General features: G+C 42.6%; 1 protein-coding gene across 1 annotated transcript in view; it reads left to right on the top strand.

Annotated features, from left to right (window-relative positions):
- GREB1 (growth regulating estrogen receptor binding 1) overlaps positions 1-25,234 on the top strand; it is a 612,299-nt gene that overhangs the window by 459,220 nt on the left and 127,845 nt on the right. The window contains exons 17-20 of the mRNA XM_086926326.1: positions 15,993-16,129; positions 19,375-19,714; positions 20,762-20,877; positions 22,910-23,109. Of these exons, the coding sequence (XP_086782452.1) occupies positions 15,993-16,129; positions 19,375-19,714; positions 20,762-20,877; positions 22,910-23,109 (793 nt within the window). The remainder of the gene's footprint in view (positions 1-15,992; positions 16,130-19,374; positions 19,715-20,761; positions 20,878-22,909; positions 23,110-25,234) is intronic.

Here is a 25,234-nt window from a genome sequence, read left to right as displayed (position 1 = left end):
CATTTGTAATATCAGAGACAAGTACATGAACACCAGTATTATAGTGCTCGCTATACAGCAATATGGGATTGGTCCGTTTTCAGGGTTGTTGTCGATAAGGAATGGCATTTAAAATGGTGCTTCTCAGTGTGGTGTGTAAACACTGAAGAAAGAGTCTTTCGAAACGCGTTTGTTGCGCTGGCAATAAAAACATCTGTAAACTGCCCCCTCGTGTGCTGTTCTCTTTCCATTGGGCTGAAGGACTTTTGGAGCAGTGTGTATATGTCAAACTTGAGAAGTCAAGGGAAGTCGTAAAGGGACATGTAGCACACATGGGCAGATATCGTGATATGAGTAAACACCAAAAATGGAGGAGCATGATTAGCCTTAGTCTGCATATGGAAATTGGTGTAAAAACATCACTTGGATCTGGTGTTGGGTTAAATGAGTTTAAGATATTCAGGGATCATAGAATATTGAATGTACCTTACCAGAACGGAATGACTCAGACCCGGTAATAACAATGTTTAACCCAACCGAGACACTTCTAGTTTAAATACATTGCTGAGGATCCTAGATTTATATAATCTGGAGGTAATGAATTGGCTTTGGGAATTGTAAAAAGTGTATATATAGACTGCATCATTTTGCTTACTAAAAGGAAATATAATCATGTTTTGATGGAGAGAATTTTGAGATGATGTGTAAACACACCCAGGTACTTCACTGAGTATAATGGGCCTATGTTCAATCCTCATAATTACAAACACTACACATGATGAAGACATAAATGAAAACTATATGAAACATTTGGTTCAAAATGTGGGTAAATCCTCATCATGGTAAATAACAATTTTGGACTCCACTAAGGAGATATGAGGAACATAAGGTCTGTTCTGATATTGTATGTGTGTAAATATGTAGATATATGTATATATCGGTACATAAGCCCTGACTTTTTGTTAAAATGTGTACTTCACAGGAATGCTGAGCACAAATGGCGCTCATATGAAGCCATGTGTAATGAGCAAGGTTGCTGGTCTAGATTTTTAATAGACATGGAAATGGGTACTTTCACTTTGCACTATAAGTTAAGGTCTAGATCCCTGGGACTCTATGGTCCAGTGGAAGGCTAGAGTAGCCGAAACGCGTAGGCCGTCCGTTTTTTGATGACCTGCATCCTGCACATGGTGTGTGAATATTAAAGAAGTTTGAAAAACTTACTGCTGCTGTGCTGTGACTTGTGCCGATGAATGGGGGCAAGGAAAATCCAGGAATATATATATATATATATATATATATATATATATATATATATATATATATACATATATATATATATATATATATATACATCATGCACAGTCCAAAGGATAGGGCACTGGTTATTGCACAAAGCTCAGGTGTATAGTTAGATTTCCACCTCACACATAGGCAAACCCACTTATGTCTTCGGGAATGATCTCTGCCCGCTGCCCCACTACATATACATTCCTGACTGGCTAGTAAAGGGCACCAACACTAGCAGTGAGATAAAGATCTTTAGCTTCTTGCCATACACACTACCCAGAGTGTCTAACATTTGACCCCTCCTTTTTACAGAAATGCACACAGAATGAGAGACGAATGAGACAGAGTGTCATTATGCAGTGGCAGCCTCTATGCTATCCTATTTTGATTTCTCATAAAAATCACAACAATAAAAAAATTGGCTGCAGATAATGCTACAACTAATACAGTATAGGAAAAGGAAATAGTGATTAATCTACTTTAAGTTCAATCTGCCTATTTAAAAAACGTTAAATCTATGGTCTATTTTACAATGAATATATTAAGTTTAAGAGAACTTGGAGGTAGATATATTGCATTACCCTATCAAAAGCATTTTCAACATTTCCAGGCTCATATACCACATGTGGATTATTTTAAGAAAGACAAATATTTTTATTTACTGCTCAGTCAGTAGGTGCACCCAAACATGAGTCTAGCAAAAACATCAAATCGGTATTTAATCCCTTTCTTTGCCATGGGGCAAACCAGATTAACTCACTTGAACTCCACACTCAATAACCTTGGTTGTACTAAAGGCCATAGGAGCAAAGAAAATCCTTCAACCATGCCCTGGGGCCAGACACCACTCCACCCACTCCGAGTGCTGAAGTGCCTTCAGATGCTTCTCTAAAAGTTCCCTTGTACTTATGTACTTATGTTTTAAAACCCAAAACATAGATAGAAGGCATTGTCATTTCCATAATACCTTCCAAGGCTGCGATTCCTGGACGCAGTGACCTTTTCGGTTTGTGAAGGGAAGTGACAGTGAAGCACAGGGGTAGCACTATCTTTTGGCACAGCTGACAACTATTGTCGCTACCCCAAATATGCACACAGTTTTTTAAACTCCCTTCTAACGACACTCCATAATTATGGCGTGCTTTTGTTGCAATTGGTGTTGCAATATTAAGCAATGCCAATAGCTCAAACTTAATTACTGCGAGACCTATTGCTTTGCAAATGCTTGTTTTAGTTTCCGCAAGCACAGCGCTTGCACTGTGCTTGTAAAACCTTTTGAATTAAAAAAAATCCTAAATGGGTCTTTGAATCAACCCACTACTTACCTGAAATTACCATTCGTTCATTCCAACGTTGCTTTAATTTCCATGCTTCTGAGTGGTCAGCATGTCATCACTTCCTGCTCTGCTTGCCTGTCCATTCCATGGAGCTTGGCCCAAGTACAGCTTCTGGCCACTGGCCACGCACACAGAAGGTACTTATTGTCTTTATTTCTTATTGAGCACTCTATACGAGTGCATCTGCAGGCCGTCTTCTCTCCTACCAACTTTTTGCCAGCCTCCTCCCCCTGCGTGCCTACAGAGCTACTTTTTTTTAAGGTTATTGCATCTTCTTTATAGTGCATCTGTAAACTCAACATCTTAAAATTATGCATTTGTTTGCGGTGCTCGTCTCTGCTTGCCCCTGCAATGGGAGTTCAGCGGTGGTAAGCAGCGATGGGCGGGAGGTGGATGGGCAACCAACAACAGATGAGGGCAGCCACAGGGCGATTAAATGATTTGCCCATAATTTCAAGATGTTGAGTTTGCTGATGCATTAATAAGAAGATGGTGTCTATACCTCTTCTCTCATTTTCTCACACTCTGCTTGACCTCCCACGTTTCGATTGGCATACTGCTGTGAACATTAACAATGCCTATCTGCCATCACAATGTGTGACTGTGTCTGCTGGGATAGGGCTGTAGCCTTGGGCATGTCTGTATGATAAATCTAGCCCACACATGTTAAAAGAACATTACAAACACCACCGTTAGCACTTTTATCAATGGAAGCGCCACCAAGGGTTCCTTTGCATCACACTGCACGTTGCCTCTGTGAAGCTGGGCTCGCTCTCCATTTGTTTCAATATTAAAACAAGCCAGAGTTTTACTGGTGATGAATCTTGACTGACATAATCCAAGAATGTTATTTGAAATTGCCAGTCTGCTCACAGGGTCTCAGAGCGTCTGTATGCACATACGGTATTGTTGTATCAGATATTTGATATCGAAGTCTCATTGATAGCTCCGATACATCTAGGACATGCTTCTCCAACAAGTAGCTCGAGAGCTACAGGTAGCTCACCAGCTACATGAAAATAGCTCTCCTGAGTGCTGCCCAGGCTACTAAATTAGAAGCTTTTGATTGGTTGAATTAATAGATGTAAACTAGAATTGAAAATAGAGTTTTCAAGATGAAAATGGGTATATTTTGGAACTCAGTAGGTAGTGTCAGGAGAAAAATGGTTGAAGTACCCAAAAATATTTAAAGCTTACATTTGCGTGACCAATCAAGCAACGTTGAGAGGACAATACTAATAATATTACCTTGCGCCAGATGCACTGAAGCTATGACTGTTCTATTGATCTAATGTAATCTTGCTTGATGTGGTCACTATTACACCACTAATTATATTATTAGCACAGTGTGATTTTCAATCAGCCTAAGTAGCTCTTGTTGAAGAAAAGGTTGAAGACCCATGATCTAGGGTGAGTCCCTAATTTCTTTTCCCTTTGCCCCTCCGCCTTTTCTTGGAAATATACGGTGTACAGTAATGACTCTAACCTTGCCAGTTATGGTGCAAAATGGCAACAGGAGGATAGACTTACATGAAAGGTGGGGGGCAAAAAACATTTTCATTTTTAGGCTCCTATCATTGCATTGTGGGCCTTGTAATTCTGTATATACAGTCAAGACTACATATCACCGAATACGAAGAAAAAGCTTGGTCTGGCTCAGCTGTTCACCCATGGAAATAGGAAACTTGAGAGCACTGCACTTTTGTTCACTTTTGATTAATTCTTATTTGATACACAAAACTAATAATGTGGTCTAAGCCAATGATATGCTTGGTGTTTCTTCCTTTTTGTTTCCGGTGTAAATGTTCTTGTTAACCCGTCGGCACTAGGTGCAAAACGTCCACGTCCATCCAATTTTTTGCTCTGGTACTTGGCGGCTAAGCATAATGTAAGTACATTTATTCTGTGCCGGACTCAGTAGCATAGCTTGGAAGCCATGGCCCTTGGTGCAATCAAGGAACAGGACCCCTTGCACTGCTGCTGGTGTAGTAAAATATAGCAATCATAATGGTTCAAGGGCCCCTCAGGACTCTGGGCCCTAGTGCACTACACCTGCTACACCAATGGTAGCTACACCCTGGACCTGTAGCCAAATATATAACAAGCATTGGCATAGCCAATGCTTGCAGCACAATTTCCTTGTGGCAACAACATCAACTGTTGCATGACTAAACACTTATAAGGTCCCAAAGGCGAGACCTATTGGCTATGCCAATGCTTGTTCTATGCAAACTTATTTCTGCAAAGCTTTGAATGCATTCTAAGGTGAAATTCCTATACGGTATGCAAGTCTAAATCTGATTTTAAAATGTATTTCTCACACCGGCTACACATCTTGACAACCACAAGTTTTGGGTGACAGATTTATTTGAATTATTAGAGGGCTTTATGAAAGTACACAGCCGCGTGGTTGAAAATGGGTGACCTCAGATGAGAAATGGGTGAGTTCAGATCTGAAAGTTTACTGGTGCATGGACAGAAAATAATGTTAAGTAGCTTGGCATAAAATTGCTAAGGAATATTAAAAAAAAAACATTACAGATGAACAGTCCCTGTGTTAACATCAATTAAGGAAGATACTGCTCACTCTGAAGCTTGGTCTTTGGGCTAATCTTAAAATAATTAAATAATAATGAAAATAGTGGTGTTGCCCAAGATCCTGTACATGCTCAACTGCCCAATGTTCATATTTCATTAGCAAATTTGATGAAAGTCAAGGTTTCTACCACAAAAGCTAAATAAAATATTGGGGCAGCATTTTTGAAAATGGTGACATCTTCATTAAACTGATAACCTCCATGACGCATTTTCAAAGGCGACCTCTGAAATCTGCAACTCTGATATTTAATTAACAGAAACTGTGTGCTACTATCTAGAAGTAATGGTATTTAAGGTTTCAGGCAACGGGTAGTCGAACAACAATATGGAACAAGCATTGGCCGTGCAGCCGTGAAAGTGACGCGGCCATCAAAGTGACATACAGCTAATGAGAAAAGAGTAGTAAACACCAAGGGGGAGATTTATGAAGGGCTTGCGCCGCCGGTGCGTCACTTTTTCCCATGTTAAAAATGACGCACTGGCGGTGCAAGGCCTTCATAAATCTGCCCCCAACATTTTATGGCACAATACTAAGTGTTTCAAAGCAAAGGAGGCTGATTGAAGAGCAAAGTGATTGCGATCGCGGGCTGTACGGTTGCCCGCGAGCGATGCACTTAATTAGCCATGACAAGAGAGGAAAGCCAGATGGCGCCTCTACTCGTAACTGTGTGCATAACCGCATGCTCTAGGCTACACAAAAAGCTGTGGTCGGCTTTTTAAAGCCCACTCACTAAATGTCCCGCCAGTGCAGCGCATGCGCTGGCTCAAGCGAAACCTAAAAAAAATGTAATCCTGCCCAACTTTAGTTCATGTGAAAGAGCGCAGTGCGAAAAAAATTGGCTCAATTGGTTCCATAAATAATTTCTCTCATTTATTGACAAGAATGCCATAGGACATATAAGCAGGTCTGAAGGAAAGTTTAAGAAATTCTTAAATATAAGTTCTGCCAGAGATCCAGGAGCAACATTTAGTCAAGGTAGCACCGTGCATGTACGTAAGCCTATAAATAAATGATGGATGCGATACAAACAAAAATTAAACCTTACACCAAATATTTATGCCACAGAAGATGCAAAACACATCTGAAACAATATGTGCAATGGAATAAACCACATACAAATCCTACGTCGATGTAAATAACACAAGTTTTATGTTATGTATCAGGATACAATAACCCCTGTTTTTTTTAGGGGCTTGTGTTTGTGTAGTGTCACAGCTCTATCACCTGTCATTGCCCTGGTACCCTGAGCATCTCCCTGACACAGTGAGTTGCCTGCTGTCTCAATGAGCAACAATTATATTTTGACCATCAGTAAATGATAGCCATTTGAGAAGTTCTCTGTCATGTTTAAGCCTAATTGCTGCAATGCTTGTTCAGTTGTCATCATATTACTTACAGCTAAAACGGGTTTGATTGACACTTATGTAGAATAAAAAAGATTAGTGTAGGGTGGTTCCGAGTGGGGTGGATTAGAGTTGGGGGGGATTGGACTGGACTGGAGGTAGCAGGGTTGGAGTGGAGTTGATTGGATTGGAGTAGGGTTTGGTGGATCGGATTGTGGTGGGCTGGATGTATTGGGTTGAGTGGGGTAGACTGAACTGGGGTGGGTTGGATTGGATTGGGGTAGATTGGAGGAGAGTGGGGTGGATTAGATTGGAGTGAGGTGGATTAAATTGGGTTGAGTGAATTGGATTGCGGTGGAGTGGGGTGGATTGGAGTGAGGTTGATTGAGTGGGGTGGATTGCAATGGAGTGGGGCGAAATGGATGGAATAGAGAGGGGTGGAATGGAGTGGGGTGAAATGGAGTGGGGTGAATTGAAGTGGTGTGGGGTGAATTGAAGTGGGGTGGGTGATATGAACTGGAGTGGAGTAGATTGGATTGCAGTGAGGTGGATTGGAGTGAGGTGGATGACATTGAGTGGACTGGGTTGATTAGGCTGGATTGGAATGGGGTGGGGTGAACAGGATTGGGGTGGAGTGGATTGGATTGAGGTGGATTTGTTTGGGGTGAGGTGGATTAGAGTTGGTAGATTGGCTTTGGCTGAATTTGTGTGGATTGGATTCGAGTGGGGTGGATTGGAGTGGGGTAAGGTGGATTGGATTGCAGTGAGGTGGATTGCATTGGAGTGGGGCAGATTGGAGTTGGGTGGGTTGAGAGGATTTGAGTGTGGCGGATTGGAGTGAATTGGATTGGGGTGAGTGGTTTGATTTGGATTGTAGTGGGGTGGATTGGATTGGTCTGGGGTGGTTTGGATTGAGTGGGGCAAAGTGGATTGGCATGGATTGAAGTTGGGTGGATTGGGGTGTACTGCAGGATTATGTGTTAAAGCATAATTTTAGAAATTACACATAGGAAAGAATTAAAGTTGCTTTGCAATAAAATAATTCTCACCTTTGGAGAACAGTGCCCACAAACAAAAATAAAAGAAAACATACATGCATACATTAAATATGACGCATCATTGGTGTCACAAGGAGGGCGCAGTGAAAAGTGACGCATCGCTGTTTTCACGCAGCGATGCGTCACTTTTCATAAATGAGGCCCTATGTATGTCCAAACATTTTATGGTAGTCAAATTGCTCTCCAGTTCCTCTTGTGCTAGGCTCTCTGCTTTGCTCAACTGGAATACTTTACACTGCCATACTTATAATATGCTTCCCTTTCCTTGAGAGACTGGTTAGTCCTTCTAGAGATTTTTCTTAAGCAGAACATGTTATTGACATAATGTAGGTCAAATGCTTCCACCTAAAAATATGTTAGCATGGGTGAGATCAGTGAGAACCAGGCTTTTTTCCGAAGCATTCCTACTCGCTGCAGCTCAATGACCCCACCACAGCCATCCACTACGACAACATAAATGGTAGCGAAGGCTCCTTCCTATATAAAGCACTTGTAATACAGCGGACAGGATTTCCCTCACGTTTGTGACTGTAAGAAAGTGCTCTTTTTGACATGATCACTCCCACTTTTTGCCTGGTATTTGATCCTGCTATCCAGACCCCCAGTGCCAGCTCTCTTTCCCTAAAACTGTACAATTGTTCCCCCAATTGGCAATACTTTTAGGACCCTCTGTAAGTCCCTAATAAATGATACCCCTGATACCCTGACCAAGGAGGCTAAAGAGGGGACACAGGGCTGCACCATGTATTGTGCCACCCTAAGGGACCCCTAGGCACACTCAAGTAATGTGCCATTGCAGATTGTGTGACATGGTGCAATAAAAAGTGAAGACACGACACAGCACACCTCTTTTGTGCCATGCCTACAGACACTGCATGCCATATAGGTAAGTCCCCCCCTACAGCAGGCCTTACATCCCTTAGGCAGGGTGCTCTGTACTACATGTGTGGATATAACTGCATGAGCAGAAATGCGCCTGTGATGTATAAGTCCATTTGTACATATTACAAGTGAACAGAGAAGCTATTTTAAGTACATGAGCTGGATACTGGTAATTCCAAGTTTCCCAGCTACATAATGGCTTCACTGAAACTGGTATCAAACATCTCATATTAATAAGCCCACACTGATTCCAGTGATGTAGTTATTAATTCATGCACCCAGAGGGCACCTTAACGGTGCCTCCTGAAAATCCTCTGACTACTAGTGTACTGGCTGACTGGTGTAGACCAGTCTGCCAACCCAGACAGGTTTCTTACTCCTTGCACGTTAGAGCACATACTCTGCAGGCAGAAACAATGCCTGCACCTGCTGGAGGTGTTATCCCTTCCTCCAAGCGGAGATGGCTAAGTAATTAGATTATCAAGGCAGGAGGCTTCAGAGGCCTATGCTGCCTTTGATATGCTAGTAAGGCGTCTCACAAACAGGGGAAATGCCAACCCCTGCACGAGGACCACTAGGCACCAGGACAGGTGGGGAAATTAGCTAGACAGGAGGCGTTTTCCTCATCCGGCTAGTTCCACCCCTAAAGGCTACATACTGTGAACATGAAAACTAGAACTCCACAATCTTGGTTTTTTGTGGAATTAGGTTCACTGAGTCAGGGTTATGCCCAATTCACACAAGAAGTTGCCAAATGGGGGGTGTAGTCGCCCTAAAGATGAGTAGCCCATTGGCTACAACCTGTCACTCCCCTTAACACCTCTAAATTGAGTATTGAGGAGGCATCCCTGATGCCAGGAACTCAGATTCGTTGGATCCAGAAGAAGAGGACAAAGAAGAGTTGTGAGACAATGAGCACTGAAGACTGCTGTGGACTTTTGACCCCAAACCCTACCTGTCTGCCCCAGTCTTGAAAGTCGTGACCGAGTGACTCGTCCTGCAACTACCAAGAACCCTGGCAGAGTGCCAGCCCTTCACAAATTGCCAGCAAACATCCTTGGAATAGAGGAGCTACTCCCTTGCAGGCCGCAGGAACTGAAGAAGCCGAGTCCGGTTTACCGTGTTGTCACTTACTGGCCAGCCCCACCCAGCAGCCCCCCAGGAAGAGGCACCTGTGATCCTGATGGTTAGATCTGTCCCCCCACTGAGTGAGAAGACACCAGGCTAGGCAGGAATCTCACAGCACCAATACCCGGGGAACAAAATCCTTTGCAGCAACCAAGGCCTGTGTAAGCCCAGTCGAGACTCTAACAGCACTGAGATGGAGCAGCCATCGAGGGACGTCAGCACCTCAGAGACCCAATTCTAGAGTGCTCCAGATGTCATGATTTCTGCACCCTCAACTGGTGAGACTGACAGCTGCAAGAACCTAGGACGCACAGAGCCCAGCCGACCTATCCACTCTGCACCTAGCGTCCTAGCCCTGCTACCGATGAACCAACTGGGCCCCTTTGCTCCCAGAACCCTTGTGACCTGAGCCTCCCATTGAGAGCTCCCGGACTTGTTTCCAAGTCCCCTTCTCCACTCTTTTTCTAGGTGACCCCTGTTCTTTCCGCTGACATAGCACGTAAAGCTAGCAACCTGACCAGCACCTCTGAACCCGGATGCCCCAGGACAGGTAACGAGTAACTGCTGGTGGTACGTTGGACCTTGACCTCCTTCAACTCTAAGTCCTAAAGGAGACCCATAAATAACTATGTGCAACATATGCCTTTTTCCCCATAAGAAAGCATTGCTGCGTAACGACGCATTTAAGTGAACTGTTTACTTACCTGTGATATTCAGCATTTTAAAAAGTACTTACTTGATAACGAAGTTCTTGGTATCAAAATGTATATAGAAATATGATTTGTCTGACTGAGAAATGCAAGACAGTATTAACTCTATTTGAGGAAATTATCTGATATTTAACGCAATTATAGAAATTACGGCCATAAACCAAAATCGTGTATAGTGAAGTTTACTGCTAGGCCATATAGTACCCATGAATTGCTTGCTTGGTGTAATTAGCAGTTTGTTGACTTTCAGTGTTAATCTTGATTTACTGTGGATGCAAAAACTAAGTTGTGATGGCACTGCTTATCAGTAAAATACTAATACATTTGAGTTTCTTAAAGTGTATTAGGCTGTTGAAGTTTATGGCCAGTACCAGTATTTTATTTTTTAATTACTTTGGATATATAATCACAATAACATTTAGAGCCAACAGGTACAATCAGAATGGCAGGCACCCTGTGAATATGAGGAGAAGTCTGAAAGGGATGTTCTCTCTAAAGACAGAGGTCAACTAAAAGATTTGGCCCTATTGTTTCCAAAACATTTATTTTCCAATCAACTGTGCATGATACCATCATTTCTATTGGGCGGGAGCAGACTGTAGGATTTATACGCTTATTTAGGTTGGGATCTTGTGACAGATCAATAATTCAGAGATTCCTCTGGCAGGTGTACGTGCCTCTAACGTAAATGAAGTGCCAGAAACACAAAACTATTTCCGTTTAGATACATCAGCTGATTGGGCTCAGATTGCAGTAGATTTTTCACAGGACTAAAGGACGATGGAATTGCACTCTGACTCTTATAAAGTGTCCAGGAATAACCATAATGAAATTGATGGGTCGCCCAACGCCATTGGTAGAAGCCTCTCTCTTGAGTAAATAAATTACACTGCAAGAGCTTACTGAATAGGAGTAAATGGCCTAGTTATGTCCACTGGCATTCTCTAAAAAATAAAAAATAAACATAATGGCTAACCGTTCTTTCATGGGGACTTGCCCTTTTCAAAGCGCATTATAAGAAAGAACCCTCATGTTTCCTTAAAATCGCCAATCAAGTTAAGATAAATAGTTGTCCCTATTATCAATGTTTATTACGTTTAATGAATCCTCTGATTTTATGCAAGTAATTTTTGAATGACTGAAATATATGGAGTACGGTTTGGAAACAACACTTTTACAAGTCCTATCATGTGAGTCCTGTGTTAGTCAGTGCATATAGACTACAATGCGTAGTACTGTCCACTAGTTTCCCAGGGACTATTACACTATTGCCTCTTGGTTACCCAGGTTACTTCCCTTTTTAGGTCAAGCCTGGGCAGTGCATGCGCTACTCTGCGAGGCCTGCTATATTCAGGTATTGGCTTGAAGCTCCACCCACTCTCCGCCCATATTTTTCATTGGCTTATGTTATTGTCCACTGTAAACTGTGGGAGTTCATTGGTCTATAGGTTTAGTAGTCACTCCTTAGTATCGCCTTGTCTCATTTTGTAACCTACTATGTTGACACCCTGTGAGAAAGTGCCCTCTTTCTGCATGGTTGCCCACACTTTTTGCTGAATTGCTGATGTGCTTTGACTGAGTGTACCCTGGGCTCCTGCTAACCTCAAAACCCACCTTTTCACCACCATTTAATCAGTTTGTGTTTTACCTTTCTGTTTATGACTAGCCCGGGGTTAAGCACTCTTGTTTCCATCTTAAGCGCAGAGATATCCCTTCGGGGATCTATTCAGGCGCTATAGAAGCACATAAAAATAAATAAATAAATAAATAAATAAATAACCTGGTACCCAGGGCCTATGTTCTTTCCCTAAAACTGCATTGAAGTCTAAACCCAATTTGCATCTCTGGCCACAGGTCAGCCCCTGGTAAATGGTACCACAGGTACTCAGGGCACTGTGACCAGGAAAGACCTCTCAGGGCTGCACCAATTATTGTGCCACCCTTAGAGACCCTGTACCTTTACACACACACACATACACACACTGCCTTTGCAGGCTGCATATCTTGGTACAGAACAAAGTGAAGAGTCGACATGGCACACATCCCTGTGTGCCATGCCTACAACCCACTGCCCTGACATAGGTCAGTCATCCCTCTAGCTGGGTGCACTATACCACTGTTGAGGGTATAGGTGCATGACCCCTGTACCCCTACAGTGTCTATTGTAAGTGCAGTGCTGCCATTAAGAGTACATGGTGCTGGGAGTTTGTCATTACGAACTCCACAGCACGATAATGGCTACACTGAAAACTGAGAAGGTTGGTATCAAACTTCTCAGCACATTAAACCCACCCTGATGCCAGTGTAGGGTTTAATCTAAAATACACACAGAGGGCATATTAGAGATGCCCCCTGAAAACTAACCTACCACTAGTGTCCTGGCTGAATGGCTGCTTTCAGCTGCTACCACCAGACATGCTTCTGGACCCCTGGGACGAGAACCTGCTGCTCTCGGGGGTCTGAAACAATGCACATCCTGGGACGAGGTGCTAAGCCTCCTCCCCCAGGATGGGCAGGGTCCATGGAGGGCAAGCTTCAAAGGCTTGCCGCCTTTGTGAGCTTCTCAGGCCATTTGTTGCTTTCAGCAACTGGTCCCCACTACATCTGACCCCCACTTTGGGTGGGAGAAACGGCCGTAAAAACAAGTGAGGAAGAGAGGTGTGCCCACCTCTACGACTCCATCCCTCAGGTGGGGGAGGCGAGGTGAAGCACAACTCTCAGTCCCCGCCATCTTGCAGATGGGGGGACACAGCCAACCAGGGAAAGGCATATGCCCCCTCCCACTGGAGGGTGGCATAAAAGGGGGCGTACCCACCCCAGGGAAAGGAACAATTGGTCCCAACCTTTTACCTATCTGTAACACCCCTAAATCTAGTATTTAGGGGCACCCCTGAACCATGCTTCCTCAGACAAGGACCAACTACAAGAAAAGAAGAAGGACCGAACAGCCGTGCCGAAGCTAACAAGAAGAAGACGCCCACTGACTTGGCCCCAGCCCTACCGGCCTGTCTCCACCTCGAACCTGCTCCTGCGAAATCGCGGTGTATCCTGCAGCCAGGAACCTCAAAAACACCGGATTTCTTAATCTCCAACCAGGGAAACCGCAAATCCGCCCCACTGTGCACCCGTCGTCCACGGCCCGAGCTCGAGTGGGCAAACACCACGAGGAGGTCTCCCCGGCGATCCTGACCCGAGATCCAGTGATCCCTGACCTGCCTCCAGCCGACGCCTGCAGCCTAAATCCGGAAGGTCCCCCCAACCGCGACCAGGAGCTGGTAAGAAGATCCAACCCTAAAAGGCCCCCCTGCACCCGACGCCACACGGCCCTGGGTGGCCCAACCAACGGTGCCTAGCCAACCCCTAACATCCCAACTTACCGCTCGAAGTGGTAGTCGCACCCAGAAGAACTTCGTCCTCGAGCCTCCAGTGCTTTTGCAAACCGGAGACTCCCCATTGAAAGCTACCAGGCTTCCGACGCCAAAACAGCACTCTGCACCTGGCTGCCGCATCGCCGCTGAGGGTGCATCTTTTGTGCTGGCTTAAACTCCTATTTACCCTGAGCCTAAGTCCAGGAGCTTTGCTCCCACAACCCAGTGGCCTGCGCGTCAGCAGCCACCAACCAGAGGCCTCCTAACCCCTATTGGATAACATTGGGTCTCAGTACTCTGCACCCGGCCGCGCTAGTGCTGCCGAGGGTGTAACAAAGAATGCATCCTTGACCCTGGGGGACCCCTGAGTCTAACCCCAGAATACCAACTCCCACAACAAAGTACTTACCTTTGAACTGTTAACAATTTTTTCCTACATAGGATAACATTGACTGTTTTTCTATGAAAAGTTTCTAAGTGTGGAGTTGGAAAACCTAAAGAAATTCTTTAAAATTGTTCTAACTAACAAAAACGAATTTACTTACCTGTTTACAGGAAATGTCCCAGTGTAGTATCCACGTAGACTACACTGTGTAAGAAAAGTAATCTCAAAAGTAACTTACCTGTAAATTTACTAAAAAGCCCATTCAAATTATATGTACTGTATTTACAAAGGGGGAACATCCTTTACAACGCGGATGTTACCCCGCAGTGCAGTTACGACGCATCTTTTACAACGCAAGTCGTTACTACGACTTGAGCTGGATGGCGCTGCGGGATAAGGAATCTTGTAATTTTATATTCCAACACCTTCCCTACTGTTACGGGGACTGGTGTTGGAATAGAAAATTATAAGATTCCGAAATCCGCACCCTCCAATGCAAGTCGTTGTACCGACTTGCGTTGTAAAATCTGCGATGTAAAGTACCGCGTTGAAAACAACTGCGTTGTACTGACATCCGAGTGCATTTCTCAGTGACAATACTGTAGGTCAAAACAAAGTGCACATACAATTCCAATCCAAACTGCATTACAACTGTATATTTACTGAAAAGTATTTATCACTTACCTGTGCCAGGCTTGCTTGGTTCTAGGAAATAAAATAACTAAAAGTATATTATTATACAAAAACAATTAGTCTGAAGTTCAGTCTTGTGAGTGTGTGAATTAATTTGCTAACTGAGTGTGTACAATAAATGCTTAACACTGTCCTCTGATAAAGCCTTACTGCTCGACCACACTACCACAAATAGAGAGTAAGGTGCTATCTAACCTTAACTCTGCCTACCTTTGGGGTTCCACTGGACTATGTGCACACTATACCTCCCTTTGGTATAGTATATACAAATCTAGCTTCCTACACTCCAAATGTGCTGTTACTCTGTGGGCTTTAATTACAGCCTCCGAGAACTATTGTCTCAAATAGCTTCGCCCTTCCTGCTGCTGCAGGCAGGGCATGCTCTCTCCCAACGCTTTTTAAAAAATGTTATAGCACGGGCGCCGAACACATTTGCAATGCAATAGGTCTCGCGTTTGCAAGAGTTTATGCTATTGGCATTGTAAATGACAATGCTTTTTATTTATCCGTTTTAAAAACAACAGATAAATTAAAAGCATTGTCACTTACAATGCCAATAGCTTAACCTCTCGTAAATACAAGACCTATTGCATTGCAAATGTTTGTTAGAACTGATAGTAAACACCTCTAAATGCAGAATGGGATTGTGTGGTTTCTAGATGGTCTTTAACATAGAGGGGAGAAGGCCCCAGAATGTGGTTTGTGCCTTCACAAAATAAGCATATCTATAGGTTAAATTGTAGGCAAGCATCAGAACTGTTTTGGGCATTATTCTTTTTTAAGCAGAACTATGGTTTAAATATATATTTTAACCAGACAAGAGTGAAACTTGTGAGGTCTGTAATGTACAGTCCCAAGTGGTGATACCTCAGAGACAATGAAAGCTAACATTGGCTTACTAGCTATCTATCAAGTTCATTCTTGGTGGCATGGGTAATACATTTTTAGAAATGTCGTTGTTCACTCTTGACTGATCCTTCACAAATGTGTATGTCTGTGTGTATGTGTGTGATGGTTAATTTTGTCATCAACAAAGTATTGTGTAGCACAAATAAGTTCCATAATCCGCCTAATACATCCTGAAACATTGGTCCATCAACTTTGTTTACATGATTTCTACAGTAGTAGGTAGTGACTATGACTGCATTTACTAGTCATAGAAGTGTAACCTTCTTGCATGAAACATTATTATTTTATTTAAAATATGCTATATGTTCTAGGGAGTGGACTTGTATCAGGAAACAAAGAAGTATTTTGGATTGTCAGAGTTTGTTGAATCAACACTGTCAGGGCACAGCCTTCCGATTCTACGCTACGATAGTTCTTATGAGGCTATGATCACAACATTAGGAAAAAGGTACACTCTTTTTTTTCAAAAAATTTACTTTTAAATGTCTCCAATTATCATAATATATTTTAGAATCTAATTTTTCATCTGTTTCAAAACATTTCTCTATGAAACCTCTTGTGTCTGAATAAAATGCATCCTCAAAATCAAAACGTTTGAGTTAGTTTGAGTGCTTTGTGTCCTAAATCAGTAGAGGTCAACTTGGTGAGAATGGCCACAAATTGATGACTTACAAGTGCTACTTACCTCTTCTAGGAGTTTTCTTGTCCAACAAAGTTTCAATAAACAAGGGCGTAAAAGGCATTTTCAGGAAGTGAAACAGATTCACAGTGTGTAGTAATTATTTCACTGTGGGTATTATTGAAAGGAAAAATTAGTGAGTCAGGAGTTCGCCAATGACATAGTTAACACACTCCCACCAACAGCATACAGTAGTCTTTTTAGTATCAACATATTAAACTGACTGCTGCCCTAACAGGCCAAATACAGCCGAAATGGAACTCAGTATGAGTAAACCATTTAAAAAATGATTATTAAAGAAATTAATAAACCATGTTGCCTTATTAGAGCCCTCACTGACAGCGCTTACATATTTCTATGAAAATGGTCTCTGCCATGCTTGGCATGCCTTTCCCAGCAGTGCATGAAGCTAATAAAACAAGCAGTTGCAATGCAATCGGTCTCGCCTTTGGGACCTAATATGTATGTAGCTATGCAGCACATTAGCTTGGGTGCTGAAACATCTACTGTTCTTTAACATCGAAGGAAAGTAAGCACCAAACTTTGTGACACACCAGGTATGGGAACACATGGAGAGAAATATTGCCTTTCAGCTGGAAATGGTATAGTCCAAAGCTTCAGTGGTCATATAACTGAAAATACAAGATTTGAAAAAAATATTATTGTCCACTGGTGCTTGTGGAAGACAATTTCTATGGTCTGAATCTAGAGGATTTCTAAAGTGATTCTGGTGTTTTACTGACCTCTGCTGGTCGTTTTCTAAGAAGAAAGTTAAATAGAGGCAGTTGCCAGAAAAACAAAAAAAAGAAGGTCCTTCAGCAGAAAGCAATTCTGGTATTTTACTGACCTCTGCTGGTCGTTTTCTATCAAGACAGTTAAATAGAGGCAGTTGAACAGAAAATAAAGTCCCTAAGCAAGCAGACAAGTCCCATGGCTGATCTCCAGAGCCCACAAAGTACATACACATATAAGTATATACTAAAGTAATATGTGTATTATCAGCATTTTTTAATTGTACTTTTATGGTGTGTTGCATAATGCTGAATAAAGGAATTTACTACTACTACTACTACTACTAAAGTATTATATACTAAAGTATATACTAAAGTATATACAAGAGGTCTCGAATGCGCAACCTAAAAAGGGCATTGCCCTGTGGGTCTTGAAAAGCCTCAAACATATATAAATAAAAAAAGGCTGAATACTGAACAGGAGCCCACAACCACTGTAGGTCTACATTAAAGGATAAATCGCTGGACTTCACTGCAGGAGTCTACATTTTTTTTGCATTGCCTAACAACACATGAACAACACCCAGTCTCCCTAATTTGGTCCTGAGGCAAACTCCAAATATTCTGTAAATTTGTAGGACTCGAAGTTCAGTCGCATAAGCAGCTACCTTTGCAAACAGTAATAGTTATTTTTGGATGCCATCTTAAAATGTGGGCATTGCGACATTGAAAACTTATGCCTTGTACAGTCCCTCAATTTTGCTTCCAGTTAGTCTAGTAAAGATTAGCACAGCCTGGGTCATTTGGGGTTTTAGATAGGACTAACACAATGTTCAATATATTTGCACAATAATCAAATAATTTCAGAGGTTCTAAACTGGAACATCTAAGGTAATATTCGCATCTTCTCTGAGCGTTCTAGTCAGTTCTTTACAGTAAGGTGCCTGCTACGGATGCAGGTGTCTAGTGTTCCCAATTTAATTTATAGCAATACTTGAGCTAGTTGCTAATACTGGAAGGCCTATAGTGCCACCCTTGCTCTCTTGTATGTTGCTCTTGATCTGTATTATAACGTAGTGCAAATAACAAAGTAGTCTACTTATTTATGGTGCATGCTAATTATGCCTGTTTCTTTTTTCTATCTGCATATTAACTCCTTCGATGCTGATGACGAGCTCAGCTCGACATCAGCTACGGCGCTCGTTTGCTGATGACGAGCTCAGCTCGTCATGTAACGCAGGTTTTCGAAAAAAACAGCACACAGCGGGAAAACCGCTAGCGCGCAAGGGGTTAAACATGTTAGCACATAACTTTAAGCTAGCACCATACTTGACAGAGAGGTCTGCTGTTCTCTTCTAGATGTAGGGGCATATTTATGAAGGTTTTGCATCGCCCTTGCACCATGCAAAGGGGTACAAGGCTGACGCAAAACCTAAGTCAGATTTATCAAGCCACTCAAGGCCACCTTGCATGGCCCTGCATCACTTGATAAATCCAGAGTAATGCAACTCAGTGAAAATCTCTGCTTTGAATTACTCTGTCCCACGGAGGCATTCCATGGGTGGAGCATGGGTGTTCCCACGCATCCATTCACGGATTTTTGCACATTCCTGGATTTTCCATTTGTGGTAGACCTGGAAATGCATCAAAATGCTACACCTTCCCAGGTGAGGCGTAACGAGGAGAAATATATAGAAAGAGGAAAATGCCTCAGAGGATTGTTCGTTGTGCAGGAATGTGCCCCTTCCTGCACAAAAACAAGCCTGCTCACAACGGAGGCACCCTTGTAGCATGGTGAAAGAGTGCCTGCATTTGCGCTAGGCAGCCAGATGGGATCCAGCATAGGGAAAGGACAGGAATGCGTCATATATTAAATATGGCGCATTCCTGCCCTTTCTTTTTCACGCAGCGCAGCAAGGGGGCTTCTGCACTGTGTGAAGGCTACTTAAATATACCCCTTACTATTTGTAGGTCGTGCTACCCTGCCTACTGTTTTTCAGTGAAGTTACATTATTCATCAACAATGTACTTATGTGTGCAAAATATTTTGAGCCTATACACGGATTTTAATCCTTTCTACCTGGCAGAGGGACATATTAGTTAATTCATGATTACATCACAAAAAAGTACTGATAAGGAAACGGGAGCTAAATTAGAAGGTTTGCATACTAATCTCAACAGAACCTTATTTTTCTGGATCTTTGAGGTCATATCTGCAAATGTAACACATTATTCTGGTCACTTATAACAATATCCCTCTGTTCCATTCTCATCTTATTGCAGGTTTCCAAAATTACACAGTGCAGTGATAAGGACTTTTGTGCTAATACAGCACTATTCAGCAGCCTTGATGGTGGTGTGCGGGCTCTCCCAGATGAAGAATTACACCTCGGTGGAAACGCTGGAAATCATTCAGAACCTCTTAAACTCCCCAAAACAGTGCGCAAGTGGCCACGGCCTCATGGTTTTGCTCCGAGTTCCATGTGTCCCTCTGGCTACCTTGGCCTATGAGCGGCTCCGGCATGTGAGAGAAAAGCTAGCCCTTGAAAATCAATTTGAAATTATCTTAGGAATTCCAGAGTCTGGATTATCCATAGGAAAATACTTTATTGAGAAACTGAAGGTTTGTGCCTTTTTAACATTTTGTAATGAATTCATTTGCATATTCAACAAAATGCACTTTATCACCTAAAGCGTAACCTGGCAGAAGTGTATGCTTATTCGTCACATGCACCACCGTGATGGTGTCCAGACATATGTATCCATTAGCAGACCTGTCCACATAGCCTGCTGAAGATGGACTCTCTCATTGTAATTGTTGCTATATATGCCATCTCAATACCTCCACAACTAGAAGCAAATTTGTTATGGCATGGGTGCTGTGTAAGTAAAATAAACATAAACATCCATGAAATGCATTAGTAGCCCATCAGTGTATTTTGTTGAAAAAATACAGACGTTATATTTAAGACACTTTCCTGAAATGAAACTACTGTTTGCATGACTCATTCTTCACTGATTACCAGATGGACCAGTGCCTTTTAACTAGCCGGTAGTATCTTGCGCGGTCTTGCTGGCAGAGCCATACTCTTTGGCCTTCATTACGAGTTCATTCCAACTTGGCTGGTAACACAAGCTCCATTGGTAAGATTATATCTGTGATAAATCCACAGATCTGTTGTAATTCAGAGGGAGACTCCACCTGCTAAAAACATCTGCATTTCAGGATTTACTCATGTGGAGAAGGGTTGAGAAGTAACCAAGGGAATCTGACTAGAAGTACCAATTCCCCAGTACTTCCTTATATCTCAGTTAGTGTCCCTCACATAAAGGTGGGTGCTTTTGATATTAATATCTACTGAGCCAGAGTTACTTGGATCAGGTTTACACTGTGTGGGTTAAATGTCTTTAAGGGTAGCTAGAAGAAGTGTCATTCATTGAAGACATATTTTGAAAAATCTACTGTTCATTAGGCTCATAAAAAAGGTGTTTGAAATCAACAATAGTTTCGCTGACTGTTTAAGAATATTTGTGAGTGCACTGCACGGATCTGAAACAGAGTCTCTTCTGGTAAAATTGTGAAGAAATGTGGTAATATTAAACCATGGAAACCATCCTTTTAGTGATAAAATGAAAGCTGTAAATGGGAATTTCCTGTGTTTTATGACAGACCTGGCAGAGGACTGATGACACAGACTGGCGGCCTCATACCTATGTAGAACTGGAAGGTCTGCCTTGCATCCTGATATTCAGTGGTATGGATCCTCAGGGAGAGTCTTTGCCACGGTAAGATGACATTAATTCAGTTGATATCTTCTTGAAACTTCATGTTTCTACCTGTATACTTTCTGACAAAATATGTGGGCTTAGCATCCTAAGGAGTTTTCAGGAAAACGTCTCATTCACACATGAAAAGCCTCCATCTCTGTATCCTCTCCTTCTCCTCTGAGATCTACCTCTAATTTCAAAGTGTTACTTTATTTGTGCTTATTTAAAAATGTTGAAACAATATTCTGGAATAAAGATAACTTTGAAATCAAAGATACTCATAATAATGCCTTTAACCCACCCTTAGTGTCCCCACATAAATAAATAAATCGTAAATCATACGTTCTTATATAGCGCCTTCCACCGTAAGGTCTCAAGGCTCTTGCTTTGGGAACCCGTCCTGGCTTTTCCCTGCGAGATAACCCCTACTGGGCATCCCCAAGGTGAAAGCCAGGCATCCCATCGCAGTGGGGCCGTAGTGGAGATTAAGCAAGCTATTGCCCAGAGTTGCAGAGTGTGAACCCATGATTCGAGTAGTCACCGAGGCAAGAATTGTCGAGTCCGTGGACATTTTGAGCTCAAGACCCTGCCGCGTCGGGGATTGAACCCTGGTCCCGGGTCTGACCTCTGCGTCCGGGTCTGCCTCCTCTAACCGGTGAGCCACACTTCTCCACGTCTGTTTACATCCCAAAAAATCAAATCTGATACAGACATCGAGGGGCAAATGTACTGCTTTGGGCGCTGTGCTCAAAAGGGAGAGAGCAGGACAGCGCCATACTTACTGTGGCACTGATGCTCTTTTCCCAAGTGCTGGGGTGCAATTTGCCTGCCCAGCGACCTGCACACAGCTTTGCACCATAATGCAAAGCTGTGTTCTTGAATCAAGCATAGGTTTTGTACTGGAACGGTATACTTCCAGTGCAAAATTCCATGCTATAAAGCTACTTTCAAATGTTTCCCACTATGTATGTGTGCTGTGTAGAGTACAAACTTAGAAATGTTAGGAGAAATGTAAACCTGGCACAAATTACTGTCTACAAATGTTCGGGGAAGAAGGCAATACATCATAAACAATAGGTGGTTGCAAGGACGCCCATGTACCACTCCTGGGACATTCTCTTTACACAAGATATCACAAATAAGTGCATAGGGCTATTTGTATTACTTGACAGCAAATTTTATGTAACCTTCCAAAGTTTCCCGTTTTTAGAGAATGGGACAGTTTATTAGGGATTTTACAACCCAGCCTTCCCCAGATGAGGCAGCAGACTGGCAGCGCTTTAACTGATTTACAACCCTCTTTTTGTTAATGATGATCTTCTTTGCACTGATAAAGTGTATTCACATTGGTTATCTTTAAATGGCGCTCTGTTAAATTGTTTGCCTTGATCACTTAAATATAGAACATTGACCTTGAATAGATACTTTGTAACTTATGGCCCTGCTACTCGGTTGCAAGATTCCTTGATAATTCCTATTACACTACATGGCTCCTTCAGAAAGGAAATACTCCCCAAATTCTTCTTTAAACTTGTCTGGTGTATCTAATCCTGGTCTCTTGTATCCGGCGCTCCAGTTATTTCATTTTATTAAATAAAACTCATCAATCAGATATTAAGGCCATTTGTTTTTGTCCTGTTTCTCTTCATTTGTATATTTACTTTGATTGACTATTATACATTTGTATAATTTATTTTTCCTTTTAGACATTTTTAATTTCTATCCATACATAATAATGCATCTTAAAACAGAATCATTTGAATCATGCAAGATCAACTTTCTTAATTGTACCAATGATAAAATGTTTATCTTGACTTAGAAGATTGATACTTTTAGTTTTATTTCGGAATACCATTATAAGAATACTGTCTGCCATAAATATTGTGTCCTAGAAATCATACATGAAACATATGAAAACATAATTCCATTAGTGCAGATTTTCTATTAATAACAACGAGGTGATATTTACAACGTGATATTTGTGGCAGATGATATTCTAACTACTATATCTGGTACCACACTTTTTTTCATACTGTTTCCATACCTGTAGGTCTTTACGGTACTGTGATCTACGTTTAGTGAACTCTTCGTCTTTTGTGCGGACAACCTTGGAACAAGAGTTTGGCTTGGCATCCTATTTTGTTAGTCCCTGTCTGTCGAGTGAAGGAGGTACAGCAAGCGATGTGCTGGAGAGTGATCCAGAGAAACTAAGTAGCACAGACAATGAGGACGAAGACTTAGGAACAGAAGGTATGTTTTTTGTTACTGAATTTTAGTGCATGGGATCTGCTATATCAAAACACAGACACACACAATTATGCAGTGACCTAGATAGAAAAAATAAAACTGAATCCTTTTCATTCATATCCTCTAAAGGGTAGAGCCTGCGAGAGCATGTGCTAGAACATGTGTTTTGCTTGTGTGACACTGTTGTTAGTAAAAAGTGCTTGGAGCCCGCCCGTTTCTTACCATTTTGTTGGCTTGCATGGCACCCTTCTTTACAGCCTCATAATTTGTCAAGGCAGGCCTAACATCATTTCCGTTTCTCTTTGTGGAGCAGGGACCAAGCATTGATTATTTTGACATAATCAGTGCCCAGCGACTGCTCCAAACTTGATTGAGGTATTATTTTATTCTTTTTAACTTTTAGTGCTCTGTAAACAGAAGGCGTGTGACTGGTAAAAACGTGCCTAGCAGCAAAAACAAAATTGCAAAGATTCATTTTCTATAGTTAATTATCTTTTATTTTGCCCGGGCTTTTCTTTCTTACTTTGCACTCATGTTTTCTTTTTTTTGTTTGCTCGTAGGCGCTGTTCTCAAAAGTGAGGATTCCTTTATTGGAAAGTGACAGTGTTTGTTTCCTATGTGTAATTTCTGAAATTATGCTTAGACACATAACTATGCATTACACCCTAATCCACCCAACTCCAATTCAAGCCAGTCCACCCCACCCCACCCCACCCCACCCCACACTAAGCTGTCCCACTCAATCCAGTCCACACCCATCCACCCAATGCCAATCCAAACCACTCATCCAAGTCCAATCTACCACACTCACATCCTCCCAACCCACCCCAATCTATCCCACTCCAGCCTGCCCCACTCCGATCCAAAACAATGTGCCCCCCTCCATTCCAAAACAATCTGCCCCCCTCCAATCCAATCCAAAGCAATCTGCCCCACTCCAATTCAATACAGTCTGATGCACTCCAATCTGCTGCTCCCCAATCCACCCCACTCCAATCCACCTCAATCTAATCCACCTCACCCTAATCCTCCCCACTCCAATCCACCCCACCCCACTCCAGTCCAACCCACACCAATCCAATCTACCCCACTTCAATCCACCCTATCCCATCCCTCTCCAGTTCACCCCAATCCACCACACACAGTCCACCCCGCCCCAAAACAATCTACCTCAATCCAATCTACCCCACCCCAGTCCAGTTCACCTCACCTCACTCCAGTCCACCCCACTCCAATCCAAACCACCCAACTCCAATTCACCCCACTCCAGTCCACCCCACCCTAATCAATCCACCCCATCTCATTTCAATCCACCCCAAACCACTCCAATGTAATTCACCCCGTCCAGTCCACCCCACTTCAATCCACCCAACTCCACTGCAACCCAATCCGCCCTAGTCTACTCCAATACACCCCACTCGACCCCAATCCAATCCACCCTGCTCCAGTTCAGTCCAATCCACCCCTCCACTTCACTCCTAATTCACCCCACTCCCTACTGTAATCCACCCCACTTCACTCAATCCAACCCACTCTGCTCCAATCCAATCCCCCAATCTACTCCAGTCCAATTCACCCTGATACCTCAATCCATTCCAACCTACTACACACTATTTCACCTCACTCTACTCCAATCTATGTCACTCCACTCTACCCAGTCTACAACCCTGCACTCTATGACACTGCCCTCGACAACACTCTCTGCTACTGAACCACATAACCCTCTTCCCCTCCACTCAACTCTATGACACTCTACTCCCCACTACTCCTCTCTACAACACACTACTCCAACAAATCTAGTCTACGACACTCGACTCCCTCCCCCACTCCACTCTAGGACACTTCACGCAACTAACTTTCAACCATGCTGACCAGAAGCCACACTGGTGTAGAACATGTCAAAAACACTTTGCCAAAGCCAATAGCTCTTGTGTAGGTGAGACAGGTTTGCTTTGCCCATGCTTGTTTAGTATGTGTTATTCACATTACCATCAAGTAGACTGATTGAGTATTGGCATTGCAAAATAACTCACATATGTGAATGTCACCCCATGTCACATCACGTAGATCAATTAAATAATTTTATGAAGCAATTCGCTGATCAGAAAAGCTGTCTAACAGGTAATCC

The sequence above is a fragment of the Lissotriton vulgaris genome, chromosome 6 (assembly GCF_964263255.1).
Source record: "Lissotriton vulgaris chromosome 6, aLisVul1.2, whole genome shotgun sequence".
Taxonomy (NCBI): domain Eukaryota; kingdom Metazoa; phylum Chordata; class Amphibia; order Caudata; family Salamandridae; genus Lissotriton; species Lissotriton vulgaris.
This window is presented reverse-complemented; position numbering and strand designations above follow the sequence as displayed.